The 17,035-nt window shown below is 38.1% G+C and overlaps 2 protein-coding genes across 2 annotated transcripts in view; both read left to right on the top strand.

Moving 5' to 3' along the window:
- The first annotated feature begins 1,435 nt into the window (after window positions 1-1,435).
- LOC145776678 (52 kDa repressor of the inhibitor of the protein kinase-like) lies at window positions 1,436-2,230 on the top strand. The gene has a single exon (XM_082587910.1). It carries the CDS (start codon window positions 1,436-1,438, stop codon window positions 2,228-2,230), a length of 795 nt encoding a protein of 264 aa, XP_082444036.1.
- Window positions 2,231-7,262: 5,032 nt separating this feature from the next.
- Window positions 7,263-17,035, top strand: part of LOC145777701 (uncharacterized) — a 29,955-nt gene continuing 20,182 nt past the window's right edge. The window contains exons 1-3 of the mRNA XM_082589135.1: window positions 7,263-7,415; window positions 12,256-12,421; window positions 12,956-13,167. Coding sequence (XP_082445261.1) covers window positions 7,335-7,415; window positions 12,256-12,421; window positions 12,956-13,167 — 459 coding nt within the window. The 5' untranslated portion in view covers window positions 7,263-7,334. The remainder of the gene's footprint in view (window positions 7,416-12,255; window positions 12,422-12,955; window positions 13,168-17,035) is intronic.

Below are 17,035 nucleotides of genomic sequence, written 5' to 3'. Positions count from 1 at the left end.
CGAACGGATCCGGAAATTTTATGTTACAATTTTCCCACGAAGAGATTATGGTTTACCGCTGTGACCAAAAGGCTTTTTTTTAAAGACACGTAGATAATACTGGTAGTCAGTTAATTGCTTCCCAAGAATGTCATGAGCAGCAGTTTGTTTCTCCGCGCCGCATTCCCAGGCCGATGACGAAGCCAAACCCAACTTGTACATGTTGGAATGAAAGAAAGCGCAAAAAGAAAACGCTAATTACAGTAGTACGAACAGAATAGATTTTTATGCTGCTGTTTGGAAGATCACGTTTGGAAGAGATCGCTTTCTTTCTGGAAAGGGTTTGTATTGGAAAGCAGAGGCGTCTCCACGAGAAGGTGCAAAATTCATATGTTTTTGACAAAGGTTGTCTATTTGTGTGACTTCTTCTCTGACGTGAACACGTTGAACGTTCGCCCTGCAGGTCAATCAACTTCTCATACCGATCGCCATGGACAAGGTTGCGGGATTCAAGAGAACACTGGAGTTGTAGACAAGGCGCGTCTATGATGGCGATACGTCTGTTTAAAATAAAATGATATGCAATAAAAGGCATTGATTGCATTACACCGTCAAAACTATTATTTTAATAATTAGAATGAAAATTACAATTTTCGTAGAAAGGCAATTTTTTTTAACCATAAACAAATAAAACCTAACAACTAGACGGCATTTAACATAATAACATGAAAATAAACTAAAAATTACAAACGTTTTCGGCCATACTCATTACTGATGTTAGCCTTCAGTCAATTGCTTGAAAAGGACTAAGATGAGTATAGCCGAAAACGTTTGCACTTTTTAGTTTATTTTCATGTTATTATGTCAAATGCCGTCTGGTTGTTAGGTTTTATTTCACTACAGAATGAAAACGACCACTTTGTAGCAAAAGAGCACATTATTCTTTGATACTACAATCAAAACTACTAAGCAAACACACAAGGGTAGGCTAAAGTTGACTATTGTGACAAAAAGGAAACTTAAAATTTCAATAAATCTAGCAATTTTTTTAAATACGTTTGTGGTTCACTCTGAAATGTTTCCATAGCCCACCAATGAGCCATGGCCCATTGGTTAAGAAACGCTGATCTAGACCGACAAGTCGCCGCCACTGTTCAAGGGTAGTAAAAGGCAGAGCCCCTCGACGGTCGACCCTTGAAGTGGCGATGAAGATACAAACGAAGAAGAAAACAATGAAGCTGTTGTTAACTGCAGTCTTATTCTATTTAATGCAAGGGAGGGTATCTGGTTTTTCCGATTTGCAACACTGATGATCCCAAACAAGGGTGTAACTCAAGTATTGCATCTTCCATTTTCGTTCGATCGAATGACTTTATAAATCCCGACATCCCCTTGACTAGGGCGTCCGCAGGTTTTCGGTTAGGGGGGGATCAAAGTAGGTTCAACGCTATATATCATGGCCAAGTATTCATCAATTTTGGAGCCTGTCACCCAAGCCCTTCAGGCAGTCCAACTGAACATGTTAGGTGTCAAGAAGCACATTGACAAACTCATATCAATGTTTTGTGATCATCGGCAAAATGCAGAAACACTTTTTGCAGAAAACATCTATACAGCGGCATTAAAGTCAGGCGAAGAAATCGATGTCACCATATCTGTCCCACAGCAGTGTGTCCGACAAGTATTCAGAGCAAATACTGGTGGCACCAGTGAGAAATACTATCGCCGCTCCATTTACGTTCCTTACGTGGACTCTTTAATCCAGTCTCTGAAAAGCCGCTTCTCAGAGACGAACATGCTGGCATTCATGTTATACCGACTGCATCCAGCGCAGATGGAGAAAATTGACCGTTCAGACTACAAAGCCCTGGTCAAAACCATACACCAATTCTACAACTTCGACAATTTTCAGCAGGACGCCATGTCGTGGTATGAAATAACCATAAAAGGAAAATTTCCTCAGTCCGAAGACCAGGAAGAATTGGAATTTGTGGACTTGGTGAAAAATATGGAACTTTTTCCAGCTGTACGTCAAGCGATGATAACATTACTGACCCTCCCCGCCACTACTTGTACGGTAGAAAGATCATTCAGCACAATGAGGCGGGTCAAAACATGGCTCAGATCAACCATGTCTGACGACAGGCTATCCGGGCTGTGTATGATGAGTGTCCACAGAAGCCGAATAAACTCGGACAAAAATTCGTTCATCCAAAAAGTCATCGAAAAATTAGGCAAAGACCCACGTTGACTTCACTTTTTATTCAAGAACTGATTACCGGTAACTAAACTGGTGGCTGATTGTTCTTTTCTGTATGATTAAATGTTACGAACAGCTTCATTGAATTCACGAAATACGAGATGATTTTATCTGAAACTATGAATTATCCTTCTTAAGATTTATGTGAGATAAAGCCAGTGCCCGCACTAGTCAGTGGCGTAGCCAAGGGGGGGTTGGGGGTTACAACCCCCCCCTTTGGCACGCGTGTGACGTCACGATATTGAGAATGATGCTTTCAGTCTAAAAAAAATTGCATAATTTTATACAAAACTGCATTAAAAGAGCGAGTTTTGCCAATACCAAACATTTAAACATCTCAGCCAGGAATTAACAACAAGAAAACATAGAGACCAAGCTTTATTTCCGAAAACTGCAGAAGAAAACATGATCTTATCCTTTTGCTATGCCACCGGACAGCACCATTTACAGCAATATTCAATATTCATACCCACATTTTGTTGAAAATGCTTTCAGAATGCACCTAATTCAAAGTAATTTTTCAAAATTTTTTGGCGGAGGCCCTCCAGACCCCCCGTCGCTGGGTCGTCAAACCCCCCCTTTCAAAATTCCTGGCTACGCTACTGGCACTAGTAATATGGTTCTGAGAGTACAGTAGCTCAAGTTGTCGAATTTTGCGATTAACGGGTAGCTCGTAAGTCGTAGGTATCTTCGTAAATTGATAGAGGAAGTGGGATACTCCCGAAGAAGGGTGAATGTGATGATCACAATCGGAGAGCTTGACCAGCCAGTCATCACTCGTATCACCTTCACCCCTCCCCCCTTTCAGAAAATTGCCTATTTTTGCATGTTCTCGCTTTTTCATTTTTCATCCAACAATTTTCCAGGGGGGGTCAGCTGACCCCATTTGCCCCTATGTGCGGACGCCCTTGCGGCTCTTGATAAAGATTTCCACAATTAAAATTAATCAGTCATCTTGATTTCATTTTAGATGAATTACTATTTCTGTTATAAAAAAGGTTTGTTCCACAAACCGCTGTTCATAGAGTAAGACTTTTGAAATTTCCACTTGAAATTGACTCCATTTCCAAATTTCACTTGAAATTGACGTGTGTTTCACTTTCGATTTTTGATGGCGTTAAAATAAAATTGAAGTCAGACAACAGGCTTAAAATCCTCACGCAAGTATTAGTGAAGAGTCAATTTTTTAGGTGTATTCATGAACCAAATGCTGAACACTTTACTTACAAGTTAACACTATGAAAAGAACTTCAAATGTAAAAATTCTCAAACTTATTAAGCTTACATGGATTTGGATTGCAATTCAGTCAGTTTTACACGGTCCTAACGTCAGCACAAATTGGGTTAGGAAAGAGAATTAGCTGTGTCAGCCTTGCGACGAGCATTGTTATAACTCTGTTACGTCACGCTTATCGATTTTGACAAAACTTTCATATCAGGCCCAGTCTACAAAATACACAAAAGCAAGGCACTACAACAACGCTCTTCGTCAGAGCTGTGACGTAGTTTACAAGCTTAATGTGGTGCAGCTTTTCGGTCTCTGGCAGTGAATGGACTTAGCAGTGGTTCTGCAGAAGTTGTCAGTGAAATTATTTTATTGGAGTTGAATTGTTCATGGCACTCTCAGAGAGCAAAATCCGTCATTTTTACATTGATTCAACGTCTGTAGACGTTGAATCAATGTAATAATGACAGATTTTGTTGTCTGGGAAACTCAATGAACATAAAAGTGAAAATCAGCTAAGAAAGCAGTTTGACAAAGAAGTATGTTATTTACGATACGAGTATGCATAGTTGTCAGACTAGTCCAGCGCTGGCGTTCTCATTAATGCTTATAGCCGATAGCTTCCAGTCTCTATTATCTTTATTCAAGATGTTGTTGTCATATTCACAGAAGAAGTGATCAATAAACTGCACTTTGCTTAATGAGCAGCGGTGAAGAGAAGTTAACTGGTGTATTCAAAACTGTCTAAAAGCTGCACAACATAGCTTACTGAGGCTACTGTACATGTATATTGGTAACTGTTTTCTTGGCGGTGAAAAGGTGTGACTTGGGTTGGGTGTTTTGTTTGCCTCACTCGTAAAGTCACATTCATTCAAGCTAATCTATCGGTCACGGGTGTTTGCGTGATGTAAATCAACTGAAAGCGCTCAATGAAAGCTAGCAGCACAGTGCAGTATCATGCAAACAATGCAGGCGGAAACAGTTTGTCTTTTGAAGAATCACTAGTGTTTTTAGATCATAAAGCGTAGGAACGTATTGTGCATTTTAAAACAGCATGTGATGCAGTGAGAATAAACAACACGCTGCTGACAAACTATGACAAGTCCTACCAGTGCATAGAAATACTGTTTCTCACAAAAACAGGAAGAGATGGGGAAGTTTTGGTTTCGGAAATACAGAATAGCGTAGTTCATTTGCGTGTTTTTATAGGGATTTTAGTTAGATTATCGTACATAAGCCTTTTTTCAGAATAAATATTTTGTAAAAAATACTGTGCTGCACTGCCCTGGTGTTGCAGTAGCATAGCCAAATCAATTGAAGTTATGTGTTTCAATGGCGCTATATAACAAACAAGCAGAATGAATAAAATTTTCAAAACAATTTATTCTATAAGATAATGGCGCAATCAGGATGGTAGCGAAAGACCATACGCGGTCATCAATAAAGATCTAAATTCCAAAACTTTCGAGCCTGCTTGCATGACTTTCTGAGTTGCTGTAGTGCTGATGTGATACGAACATTGCTTTTCTCAATTCTTCATGACTTTCAGCAATTGTAGAGGTCAATGTGGTAGTGCGTTGTTCTGCTTGACAAATGACATTGTCAAGCAGTTGTCACCATACAAAACTAAAAAGCCTTCGGCAAGATTAACCTACGCAACATAACGTAGAATGCAGGTTTTGATAGTCACAGTTAAATTAAAAGGCGTAGTATAAATAAAAAGAATTTAAAATCCACGTTATGATGAGCTGCTATAGCAGTATACTAAGTAATCAAGTATATACACTTGATTGAGAGTTCAAATGTTCGTCAAATCAAAAATCTCTTTTGACGTTTTAAATAAAGATTAAGCTTATCAAGGAGGTAAATTTTACGAACAGAAAGGCATACTGTGTGATAGTACACACCAGAGATTGATTGATTGATTGAATCTTTATCCTCGGACTGGGAAAGCTTCTTGAAGAGCCTAATCCTGGCAGTTTCGCATACTTGTAGAGTAGAGGCTTTGAATCACTGACGCAGGCCCGGTCACCGAGATTGACCGAGTGAAGTTTCCGATTATTGAAGTCTTGTTGCCGGGGAATTATTCCATCCATTCGATGCCGCTGAATGGAGAGCAGTCCTTAACGTGCGTTGCTCAAGCGCACACCCCGAGAGTCGAACCAGCGCCGCTTGATCTTGAAGCTTCTTCGTTCCAGAAGTCACGCGCTAACAATTGAGCTATCGGGGCGGAACATGGTCTTGGATTTAAATTCTGCTGGATTTGATGTCAGCGACCGGATTTGGATTTGGACTTCTGCTAATTCTGATATTATTTTGATGTCTTTCTAAAAACTATCAAAAAATGTTGTTTTTCATTTTAGTTGCAATGTGTTGTTTTCAAACGTGCTTCTGCCTACAAGGAGCCTAACTGTAAGTTTTTTTTGTTTTTTTTTAACATAATGTTAGTTTATTGTCGGGTTTCATTGGATTTGGATAAGGGGTTTTGGATTTTACAAAGCTTACAATCTGGATTTGAACTTAGATCGTGATTTTACGTTGAAATCTGAAAGTGGATTTTGATTTTAAATTTTGAAATCCGTGCATCTCTTGTACACACTGCACAGTCATAGATTCAAAAACACCTAGACGAGAAAACCTATTTTCAAAATTCAGCCAGAGGCGATGTGTTTTCTTTTCAAATTATCCGATGTGAGCGTTGTTCAGTTACAGGCAACAAGTTGAACATATTTCATATTGATATTATCAAAAATAGTTGTCTCAGATCCTATTGACAGGGTATGGATTGGAATGGAAGACGTTTGTTCCATCTTCTATCCTGAGATTTTCTTCCATCCCATTTCTATTCCACCATAGAAGTCTTCCATTCCATCTCAAAAGTTTCTTCCATCTGCAAATTTTGTGGCTAAGTTTAAGATGAAACTTTAGCAACAGACCGACAGTATAGCCTATATCTAAGGATTATGTACTGTCTGGTGCTAAAAGTTAGAGCTACTGTAGAAGAAGACCAATATTTGTGGTTTTGTTTTGCTGCAACTTCAAAACTTGGTATACAGCAGAGTTAGATCAATTACCTACGCTACGGTATAGTTCAATTATATTACAATTCGTTACAATTACACGACCATTTTTTTTTACTGTATGGCATTACAATTACATTATTCTGAAATTTTCAAACAGCAACTACTTTTGAATGTAAGTAAATGCACGTTTCAATTACAAACATTCAATATTTCAATATTTATGTACTACAATAATTTTTTAACATTTTTATTTTTGATTTTATCAAAACCTTCGTTATCTAGAGTAAACAGATAGCTCCTTCCAGACGTGTAGTCAGTGTGAGTCTCGGATTCAAGGATCCTTCGTCGTGAGCCAAACAGTCAATATTTGGTAGAAGGACTGAACGGTGAACACACATTGAGTGTGATAGTTTTAAATCTTTTAGAGAACCTTCGAGAACGAACTTTGAGACAACGCTAAATCTTTGCCATTTGAGAAAACTTGCATAGATCGCAGACCTAGTGGAGGAAAGAGTGATGTAGTTTGTCGAAAAGGTTACTAAGTGGGTAGGCCCATTAGACACATCCACAAATGTGAGATTGGGATTGACCTAATTAGTAGTTTTATTGCTCTTTTTACTCTATGCTGGTTTCCAGGTTTCTGACCCTGGTTTCTGAAAAGCCGACAAAGTGTTTTGTGACGTTGCTTCAACATCTGAAAACGCTCTAACAAACGAAACATTTTTATGATTAAGTTTCTTGCAGCAATTAGCAAAAAAACAGAAAATGGGTTGAAACTGGTTGAAACTGGTTTACAGTGTATTGTTAATTTTTTGACTCAATATTTATTTCTGAACAACTCAGTGCGATGTCGGGTGAAATATCAAAGGCACCCCAAAATACGGAGTTATCTCAACATGGAGGGAAGGAATACAAATGGGATGAAGTGGTAAGCATATCACATTTATCGAATGGTTTATAGCTATTTCTTGATTTATGTGATATAAATTGCAGATTGTTTTATCTTAGATTATTGCCATAAATTGACAGTCAATTTGCATTTTCTTTTCCCAAGCGTTTCTGAAGTAAGATAGTTGTCAACAAAAGATCAGTTTTTTAAATTTGATTTGTTCTATCCATGTCTTTTATCAAAAAATTAAAGATAGAGCTAACTGAATTTGATCGCAATTGCCTTTCGCTGCGTCTGTTGTTGAGCTTTTTTATTATTTGACTTGCCAACAACATACTTGGTTTTTTGCTTTTGATAGCTTTTTGAAGCGGCTTTTCTGATGTGTTAACTGTTGGTTTTTGCATCTCTCTCTATTGTTATAACACAAAATCACATTTTTTCCACGTAGGGGGGCCCTTTAAAAGTCGGGGGGGGGGGGGGGGGGGGCGAGACACCTGTACCCTCTGCCCCCCTAAATTCAGGCCTGTATACTTTGCATTATTTTTACTTTCGACCAATACCAACCGTGTATGAAAGAAACTAAGCTATCAATAACAAGTGAAAGCAGCAGAAGTATTCTAGCGATTCTTGAGTGTGCACATGTTAACAACTTTACAAAGTGTGCAATAAGTACGTTTGTTTAGCGTATCGTCAATGTTGGATGGCATGAGAGAAATTGTGTATTGTTCTATGGCACAATGCTTCTTATAATATGTAATAGAACTTGGCGGATGCATTACGTATGCCATAACGGTAATACAAAGCTGCTGATTTTATCAATGAAAGTCACACTGTTCAAAGAGTTAACAAGGCCACAGTTGTGCGAGCTTTGTTGCTAACACACAGGCCGTGTGAAGAATAATTTTGACTCGATTTTAATGAGAGGCCTGGCCTAGGGTGTTTCATTTGCTCCCTTTATTTGAATTTTGATCTGTCCCTAAGTTAATTCTGTTCCATTTGGGAAAAAAATAACCTGGAAACAATTTTTAATTTCATGGCCCCCCGTTTACCCCCCCCACCGCGACTTCGAAATTTCTGCCTACTCCAATCGCCATAACTCAAAAACCACTTTAGATAGACATGGGTTGTTGGGTATCAAAGTTATTGGCATACCCCACTTTAATTCAAAAATGCTGCCAAAATAACAATCTGAGCAAAAAAAATTTTTTTTATTTTTGCACAACATAAGAAAAGCAGTTAGCATGAATTTGAATAGCCAAAAATACGATGTGAACAACCAAACATAAGTGGCAACTGACACAACACCAAAATTAATCACATGACACAATATTATCAAAAACCATCTAGGAAGCAATAGGACAGCACAATAAGTAATAGCACAGCAGGGGCTCACACAACCTCCATTAAGCAGGCAGCAACGTGGTGTGTTGTGCTTAGCGCATCGGTGTTCGCACCAAAGAGTGTTTACATTAATTACAGCTACTGAAACCACTGTGTTGCTGTTTTCTTGTGCAAGAAAGGTCAAAATGATTGCCTCCATCCAGTAATGGGTAGTTAAAAAAAATTCCAGTCATACTAATGTAAGTCACTGGAAACAGTGTATTACAGGCAACTCCAAAGCGAATGCTGCAAAAATTGCCTACTATGTGCTGTGCTTCAATGATGTTTTTCCATCCTAAAGGATAAAAATTCAATGACGACAACACAAGTGGGACACGCTCATTAAGTAGGGCATGGATAGGATACTAAGGCCCATATTCTAATCCAACTTGAGTTCAAACTGAAACTCAAGTTTGGCTTGGTTCATGTATTTGGTATACCATAGCCCAATTCCAACTTTCTGATGTATTCAGCAGCATGTATCAAGATTCAAAATAGTCTGCAGCGTCCCTTGTGGTCTGCCTGTAGACACCATATAGGGGAAGTCACTCTGTCTCAAATTTTTAATGATCTAAAATTTAAAACTACCAAGTCTCCTGATGATACGCTGTACTGCTCAGCATAGTTTCCAGAGGGGTGATTAATTAGAGTTCATTGAACTCTGTCGTATTTTCCTGGAAAATTTACTGCAAAATCCAATAACCTTCTAAAACCCAAGAGCTTTGCATAAAGCCGGATGGGCGTCAAAGCTGATTAACTCCATTAAGATATACCTTCTGGGAAAGTACATTGGAGTCTGGAAAGCTTCCACTTGGCACTGTTGCTACCACTCTAGAGTGGTAGCAACAGATACAAACCTCAAAGATAAGAGGCTTTGTCAACTTCGGCACACATGTCATGTGTATTCTCAGTGGTGGTTGACATGTTCATCACCCACTGATGCTCTATGGAATGATTTAAAGTTTTACAAGATGCTGTTCACTTACAGCAACATCAATAACTGTATTGCTCTGAAGGCATTAAAGAGACACCTTTGGTACTTTTGGTACAGAGGAAATGATTTCTCTTTCTCTATTCAGAGAACACACTCCTGTTGAAGAAACTTGGTTGTTGCTGATCGAATGCTACAATGCATTGATACACACTCAGCCAACCCAAAACAGCGACATGGATCTGGGACTGGGTTTGAAAAACCAAAATTTTCACAACACTTTGGGTCATCAACAAGGCTTGGTGACTTAGTTGGACAGGATTCATGCTATTTTATCAACTTGTTGAACCTGAACCATAAATTTTTGCACCTGCCTGTTAATGAATGGCATGACAACAGCATCTTAAAAGAAAACCTGGTAAATGTCCCAGGAATCAATGTAATTAATGACTGTGCTGAAAGCTATATAAAATTAAGCTCAGACTTCTTGAGATCTTCTCGCAGTGAAGACCATTAACAAGACACCCTCTGCAAGTGGCAGAAAAACACAGAAAGTGTCAACCATTCCTTCGCAAAAGAAGCACCCACTGATACTGTTGATGATGCCCAACTGCCTCTTTGACGATTATATGCATGCATCATCAATCATGATAATATGTCAACCAACAGGCTTGGATACTATTCGTACTTGCAGTTTTTGAAAAAATGTAACTATTTGCAGGATTATAGATAACTTAAGCCCGTATTCTAAGATCCAACTTGAGTTCAAGCTGAAACTCAAGTTTGACTTGGTCCATGTATTTGGTATACCATAGCCCAAGTTCAACTTGTATTCCAGCTTGAACTCAAGTTGGATTAGAATACGGGCCTTAGTATCCTATCCATGCCCTACTTAATGAGCGTTAGCTGTTGCTGTGTTACTATTCATGATTCATGTCCCACTTGTGTTGTGGTCATTGAATTTTTATCCTCCAGGATGGAAAAACATCATTGAAGCACAGCACATTGTAGGCAATTTTTGCAGCACTCGCTTTGGAGTTGCCTGTAATACACTGTTTCCAGTGACTTACATTAGTATGACTGGAATTTTTTTTAACTACCCATTACTGGATGGAGGCAATCATTTTGACCTTTCTTGTACAAGAAAACAGCAACACAGTGGTTTCAGTAGCTGTAATTAATGTAAACACTCTTTGGTGCGAACACCGATGCGCTAAGCACAACACACCACGTTGCTGCCTGCTTAATGGAGGTTGTGTGAGCCCCTGCTGTGCTATTACTTATTGTGATGTCCTATTACTTCATAGATGGTTTTTGATAATATTGTGTCATGTGATTAATTTTGGTGTTGTGTCAGTTGCCACTTATGTTTGGTTGTTCACATCGTATTTTTGGCTATTCAAATTCATGCTAACTGCTTTTCTTATGTTGTGCAAAAATAAAAAAAATTTTTTTTGCTCAGATTGTTATTTTGGCAGCATTTTTGAATTAAAGTGGGGTATGCCAATAACTTTGATACCCAACAACCCATGTCTATCTAAAGTGGTTTTTGAGTTATGGCGATTGGAGTAGGCAGAAATTTCGAAGTCGTGGTGGGGGGGGTAAACGGGGGGCCATGAAATTAAAAATTGTTTCCAGGTTATTTTTTTCCCAAATGGAACAGAATTAACTTAGGGACAGATCAAAATTCAAATAAAGGGAGCAAATGAAACACCCTAGCCTGGCCCCCTGTAGTGTACAACACACCTTTGAAGAATACAATAGAATTCCAAACAATATGCAGTGTTTTCTGAGTTCCTTGGCTTTATGGAAAAATTCTAGGTCAATAAAATGATGTCGAGCCCTGGTTGAAGAGTAACTCAGGACCCTATGCCAATGTTATCGCTGCTAACACATCAATATTGTTTGCAACAATGCAAGCGACAATGACAATGTCTCTGCCAGGTATACAATACAACTATACTATACATATCTTTGTTAGCTTACCTCAATAAATTTGCAACTGTATCATTGTTTATTGTCAAAAGGCATCGTCTGCCATAGCATATGCGGTGCAGCACTTTTAGAGGAGCTTAATTTTAGCCAAAATTCGACCGGGAAGTTTTCATTTTGTGACGGAAATTTCTGGTTTTAAATGTTAGTAGTTCCGACAGATCTCAAATTTTGCGATTAGTAAGCTTTTACGTCAATGATGACAATCTAGTCTTCTTTTTGACAAGAAGAATTTCGTGTCTGTGTGTTAAACTTGATAAATTAGCCAAACCGGTAACTGTTTTCCGAACCAGAAGTTATTCATAGAAATATAAACTCTGTTTCTAGTCATATGTAAATCATATGTCAGTTTATCAGGTTTCTTTCTACCTGACAGCAGCATTGCAGCAATGTCTTCGAAGCATACAATGACTTCTGCAGCGCCATATGCTACTATCTGCGGTCAAAGCCACGATACCAAGGGGTCCTTAAACCAATTGCACACCACGCAGAGGTCCCGAGTGTGAGCGTATTTAACTGTTTATTCACGGTTTTTTGCCTGATTTTCAATTGTTAGATAATGTTTATCTCTGACAGGTCGAAAAGCAACTGGCATCGAATGCGCCCTTGCTTGTGGAAGTGAGTGAAGTCGACGCTACCGAGGGCAACGAAGACAGTGTAAAAGTTGGCGACAATTTGTTTCTTCGTGACGTCACCGTTGAACATGTGCAATTAGCTTTAGCGGAGAGTTACCAAAATAACGGTGAGACTTTATGAATTCAGCTCAGTTAAAAAGACTTTATTTTATGCCTATGTAGCAAATCTGAGCATATGTTTCTATTTTTTAACCAAATTGATTATTTTAAAGACAATTTAACTAGAAGATATCGATTGAATGTGAGAATCTCTATCCTTAGACTGAGAAAGCGTCTTTTATAACTTCCATTCTAGCAGTTTTCAACACTTCAGATTATTTTCACCAAAACTGGTTGGCATTCACATTTGCCTCAACTTCCATTGTAGGCACCAAAAAAAAGAAATTCCCCTTGGTTTGATGCTCAGAGGGAGATTCCAAACACTTGAGAGCACACAGAAGTGAATGCGTCTACTTCAATTTGCTTTATACCGTACTTTAGACTTTGAAGGTGGTGTAGAGAAAAACAAATTTTCAACGCGCTACTGTTGCATACCAGGTGCTTTTTATTGATTTTGCAGTGTTGGCAGTTTAGACACAACACAGGATACTCTATCGTAGCCGTCTGTAAGCGCTCCATTGTTTGACTAGTGCTGTTTTTAGACTCGTGCGAGCAAGAAAGCATTGTGATACCTGTGAGTTTTGGTGGAAAGTACAGACCGTGTCCTTTCTATCCTCCCACTCACACATTTGCTTCGGTTGAAGAAATTATCGACATCTATCCTTTTGTTAACGATATTATCTTTCCTCGAGAACCCATCACGATTGAAGGAAATGAAATTCCAGCCTGGGATGTATTAAAAATTATTACCCTGGTGAGTTTATTTGCTGTCACAGAAAAGTTTTGTAAGAATTGAAAGTTACCGAATGCTGAATCTATTGCCTCGTCTGAAAACGTTTGTTGCCCTGTAGCTGCTCTTAAATTTGCAACTTTCAGTACGCAATGGCTACTCGGCGTTGTCAAAACAGATTTTTTTAAATTTCAATTGTTAATCTTGTCACATCCGTCCTTGTTCTCAGTAACTTGAATCGACAATTACCGAGAATATCATCGACGCATTGCGCTTTTCCTCCTTCTAATATTGCAAATATATCTATTGAGTACCAGACAAGGAGAAAACTTTTTTTTCCATAAGCTAGTTGTGAAAATGTCGTCTTCATTTACTCATCTAGCCAAAAATATGAATAAAAAAATTAATTAATTAATTGTTGTTGCTAAGCGGTTACCAGCTTACCCGCTTGTTCCATTCTTTATACGGTTTTACGCCACTGAATATAAATAGACTGCCTTTTTGTGTGGTCAAAACCGCTATACCCAAAATTCCACAAGCCATTTTGCCCGACAGTGCTGTAACTTTCAACACCAAGATCATTATGTTTTTCTTTTCTATACTTGTTCTATTGTAGGCTACCGCTGTACGATAATGATCTGTCTATTTTGAGTTGACTAAAAGATTTTTTAATGTAATTTTGCTGGATCTTGATAGAAATGGAATCATTTTAGATCATTTGATGCTGCAGAAAAAAGCCTATCACAGCATTGGTGCAGGGCTGCTTAATTCGATAATCAAGTTGCGGTTTCTGCAGCATTCACTGCATGTGATGTTCTAAATTTGTACCTAGGCTACTGTAAACTGGAAATCATAATGAAAAGTTGGCTATTAAAGTTAACTTGAATGTTTAAAGTTAACTTGAAGCGTATTTTCTCTCAAACATTTTTATGGCAAATGTGACTATCTGTGTATATTTTCATTGCATATTGCATACCACGTAGCCAACGTTTGAACATTACCTGTTTGAATTTGACAAGAGTTTTGCTTCAACTTGTATTGCAAGCATAGACTCCTTTACTCCTTTAGATAAGGACTGGAATGTTACGATCTCGGGGTTAGTAACTTGAAAGATTAACTTGAGTTCTGGGCTGAAATGACTTCTAGAGAAGCTAGAGCCACAATCTTGGAATCCATATTAGGGTTTTTGAGGATGGCGAGCTCAATTGTGTTACTTTCAACACCATTTGATGTCATTTTCAAGGGCAAAATACTATATGTTAAGGTCAAATTACTGAATTTTGATCATTTTTGCCTATTTTTGCGTCTAACTCGTAAAGCAAAACATTTTTAAAGAAGTCGTGACGAAACATGTTATTACATAAACAATTAAACATCATATGTATACCTCAAAACTGTGGCTATTATCTAAAGGAGTCTATGATTACCATATAATACAAAAAGTGACAATACATAACAATATGACACCATAATAGACAATGTCTATCACTAGCTGGAAAGCTTTCTTGCCTCCTGAGGCATCCCAAAGACTTTTCTTTGTCACTTACATTGAGGACATAAGCTTTCAATAGAATGTTGGCTAAAGTAAAGTAGTACAAGCAGCATTATTACTAGCTAAAGATGCATCTACAAACGATAACAGCTCAGCAAAATGAAACCGGCAACGCATTTCAGTCTTGTCATGCAAATTACAGGCATTATGTACAAAAAAGACAGTTGACATAGTCGGCACACTCAGCCCACCTCTATTCAAATTATGTATAGGAACTCTGATGACATCTCATTACCATCTTCATCATACGTAGATCATGCGTAGTAAAAAAATTGTCATTACGTAAGCCTTTTTCCAAGTGGACCCAGCGCGTACAAAGCTGATAGATATGTCAGACGTTTAACACATAGCAAAAGCCAAATTTACATATTAGTAATCAATTTGTACTCATATGAAGCAATCTCTTTCAAGCTGTTTATCCGAATTCTACAAATCTCGACTTACTAAATAAGACCGAACTGGCTGACAAAACGCTGTCACAAACCAAGTTCACAAATGAACAGAACTCTTGCTCTACATTTGGTTACAAACTGTCTCATAATATTTTAGGCATAAGTGCGCTTATTTCAGATAATTTTTTACGTGTTTTGAAATTCCCAAGTTACAATAAAAAGCAACAAATCGAAAACAATATTTTCGATGAAATCAGGGAATGTTGTTTCTGTGCGCCAGTGGTTCCCAACCTTTTTGTTGTCACGGACCCCTTTAGACAAATTATTAATTCTGCGGACCCCTACCTAAATTTTGTCTGAAACTAAATTAACATAGGCTACTATTGAGTTGACTATTGTAATAATTATGCTACTCAACTACAAACTGTAGCCTACTGTGTCATATTACATTGCCGTTATCACTCTTGCGGCAAATATCAGGTTAAACAGTTGCTCAAATAAGAAAATGAATGAATTGTTCAAGAAATGTCAACAGTATTTGAATATTAAGGTGACCCAAAGTGCCATGCCGAAACTTTTTCAATGTAAGCAAATTTAATGAGAGGGCTGTTGTTGTCTTTACTGAACTAAACGACTAAACTGTGGTTGAGTTTTAGTCAATGTAACACGCATGTCATCTTCAGCGTCCAGGTGATTTTGATGTTTAGTTTTTATTGCAACAAGAGCTGAGAATCCTGCCTCACAAAGGTTAAGTGGTTATGAATGGTAACACAACAATAATCGCTTGCTTTGCCATGAATGGGTAGGTTTGCAGTTGTGAGCACCAAAATTCTTCCACGGTTTTTGAATGAAATTCAATGCGTAATAACTCTTTTGATCTCAAATCAATTAGGTCATCTTTACTGAGATCGTCATCGCTAACATTGTTCAAGACAAAACGAAAAGAATTTCCAATCCATGTTTCAACTTCGTTCGGCAGGTGTTATAAATTAAAATAACGTTGAAATGAGATTTGCAGTGTTTCCAAGTGTGCGCAAAATTGTTCTCTCTGCTTTCTATGATGTAATGGACAAGCCAATCGTGGTTTCACTGTAATCGACATGCGTTGTGGTAGATGTAGTTTAAGGTCAATGTACACGTAGGCAGCAGCATAGATTTATTTTAATGCATACCGGTACAGTTTATTCTCGCGGCTTGAGCTTGACACAATTTCATTTAAAAAGAGAAATGACAGTAAAAAGATCGCTTTTCGTTTTTTCTCAAAAATTCATCAAGGTAATCACGGACCCCCAAATGCTTTCTCACGGACCCCAAGTTGGGAACCACTGCTGTACGCAATAAACTAAATCCCTAGGGGCAATGATTTCAGTAAATTCTTACGTCACAAAAGCTTGGAACCGCCATGCTTTGCAAGGGCGTATAAAATTAACAAAATATTTCCTAAAAGAAAGTGTTTTTTCTATATTGTTTTAAACCAAGAAACTTTCCAGTTAATCAATTACAGTTGATGAATCGTCAGGAAAAAGCTACTGTATCGCCATTCGTAAACACGTGAACTTCAAAAGACTTAGGCAGTGTAGAAAAAATATTTTACACAATAGGTGCAGTAGGTGCACAATATCATGTTTCGTCACAGACTTCTTTCAAACAGTTTTGATTTACAAGTTAGACGCAAAAATGGGCACAAATGACCAAAATTCTGTAATTTGACCTTAAAATATAATACTTTGACCTTGAAAATGACCTCAAATGGTGTTGAAAGTAACACCATTGAACTCGCCATCCTCAAAAACCCTATTATGGATTCTAAGACTGTGGCTCTAGCTTTTCGAGAAGTCAGTTTTGCCCAGGACTCAAGTTAATCATTCAGACTCAAGCTACAAACCCCGAGCATGGGGGGTTCCGGTGATTGCAACAAAGTTTGATTGATAGAATTTTTATCCTTGGA

The sequence above is a fragment of the Aplidium turbinatum genome, chromosome 9 (genome assembly GCF_918807975.1).
Source record: "Aplidium turbinatum chromosome 9, kaAplTurb1.1, whole genome shotgun sequence".
Lineage (NCBI taxonomy): Eukaryota > Metazoa > Chordata > Ascidiacea > Aplousobranchia > Polyclinidae > Aplidium > Aplidium turbinatum.
This window is presented reverse-complemented; position numbering and strand designations above follow the sequence as displayed.